General features: G+C 47.2%; 1 protein-coding gene across 1 annotated transcript in view; it reads right to left on the bottom strand.

The window, feature by feature from the left end:
• sspo (SCO-spondin) overlaps window positions 1-1,811 on the bottom strand; it is a 159,835-nt gene that overhangs the window by 39,160 nt on the left and 118,864 nt on the right. Inside the window, exons 99-102 of the mRNA XM_015377502.1 lie at window positions 1,046-1,162; window positions 816-954; window positions 530-726; window positions 274-444 (exon numbers count right to left, since the gene is read on the bottom strand). Coding sequence (XP_015232988.1) covers window positions 274-444; window positions 530-726; window positions 816-954; window positions 1,046-1,162 — 624 coding nt within the window. The remainder of the gene's footprint in view (window positions 1-273; window positions 445-529; window positions 727-815; window positions 955-1,045; window positions 1,163-1,811) is intronic.

Below are 1,811 nucleotides of genomic sequence, written 5' to 3'. Positions count from 1 at the left end.
ATTTTTTAAAATCGGCCATAGGTTTTTAAGGTGTTTTTTCCAGGCGTTTTAGGCCTAAATGGGTTAATTCCTGTCATATTCTTGAATTTATGAATTTTACTTGTAATAATGCAAAGTTGTATCCTTGTAATTCCCGTAGTCCTTACAGATGAAAAATCTGAAGTTATGTCTGAAGGAATTGCTGAATCCAAACACATGCATTTGTATTGACAGTTGTCTCATACAGTTCATTGCTAAATGTTTTCCATCCCAGTCTCAGTGTAGTTGTGTTACCAGGCAGGCAGCGGTTGGTGTTACAGATGCTGTGCTGTTTCAGAGGTCCTACACACTCTGCCCCACCGGGCTCTGGCTCTTGAAGGATCATCTTGTTTCGCATTGTCACCCCTCCGCCGCACGTGGTGCTGCACTCGCTCCAGGACGACCACTCACTCACCAAACAGCCCTCTGCAGGAACAGCGAATCAGGTTGAAACAGCTCGCTCCAACACCAGTGGTGAATCATGAGAGCGTGGGACTTTTAATTTACAGACCTGGACAAGATGGTAGATCACAGCTCTCTGTCTGGGTGGTGTTAGCGCAGGAGGGGCCGCCCTCCGTGTCCTGGCAGCTGCGTGTCCGTGTTCTGCGTCCGTGTCCACAGGAGACGGAGCAGGAACTCCACGGGCTCCAGGGCTCGTAAACCGGGCAGGGACGCGTGGTGCACACCAGGCTGCCATTTTCACACACACTGCCAATACAGAGGTTTGAAAGGATTGGGAAAGTTCATAATGTTTTATTGAAAACCCTAAAAGCAGTTTCTGCTTTAGCTGCCCTCACCAAGTGTTACATTCAACAATTAGCTCCTCTTTAGGGCTGAACTCTAACGTCCCGTTCCCTGATGGGATCCCACAGCGACACTCGGTCACCGGTACGCAGCGGCCGTCCTGCAGCAGCTCTCCATCCGGACACCGACAGCCTGAGAAAGACGGAACATGACAAAGAATCATTAAAACTTATAACTGTTCCCTGGTGTTAAGATCAGGTCAGCATTGATCGATGATGTCCACCTGGGTGACAGTTTCCTTGCAGACACTGAACATGCTCCCACAAGTCTGCACAGCTCCGAGGACACTGGTTAGCACAGCTGTCCTGGTAGATCCGCTCTCTGTCCTCACAGCGCTCACCTGCGACAAGCCAAGAACGTCATCCTCTTTCATCGTTTTAGAACATGACAAATAGGCAACCGTTTTAAGATTCCTGGAAAGGATAAGAGCAACGACCCCAAAGTTAAGCCAAAGATCAGATCATTCTGATCGAACCAACATCTTTATTAACCTGAATAACAACACAAAGGAGTGTTAACAGAAAAACATTTAAACTTTGTCATAATTTTGTCTTATGCTACGTTCACACCTAAAGCAGCAGAGGCAGCAGGAGCAGCTAATTTACATGCAAAGTCAATGCTTGACGCGCATCAAGGTGCAGTAAAACGTCCAGCAGCTCGTTTTGAGCAGCAGGAGCAGCAGAACTATGGTCACTCCTCTGAAACAGTTAATTAACGCCGTTTATTGATTGGATGCAAACTATTGGTACTTCAACATACCAAGAAGCAGATTTCTCATACCCATCAGAAACCGCACCTATGCCGGATGCTGATGGGGATGTTTTTTAGTATGTCATATTAAATTTCATTTCATTTCCGCATGTTTTGCTCCTACGTATTTAATGATAATATCACAGATGCTCTCCCCGAGCTCCGAGGAACTCGGACCGCAGAAAGATGGGAGAAACAGCGGAGGCTGTAGGCTTTGCTTTGCGCAGGCGGTCTGAAGC

Source organism: Cyprinodon variegatus, unplaced genomic scaffold, assembly GCF_000732505.1.
Source record: "Cyprinodon variegatus isolate N-32 unplaced genomic scaffold, C_variegatus-1.0 Scaffold155, whole genome shotgun sequence".
NCBI classification, from domain to species: domain Eukaryota; kingdom Metazoa; phylum Chordata; class Actinopteri; order Cyprinodontiformes; family Cyprinodontidae; genus Cyprinodon; species Cyprinodon variegatus.
Note: the sequence above shows the minus strand (reverse complement) of the source record. Positions and strands in the feature narration are given on the sequence as shown.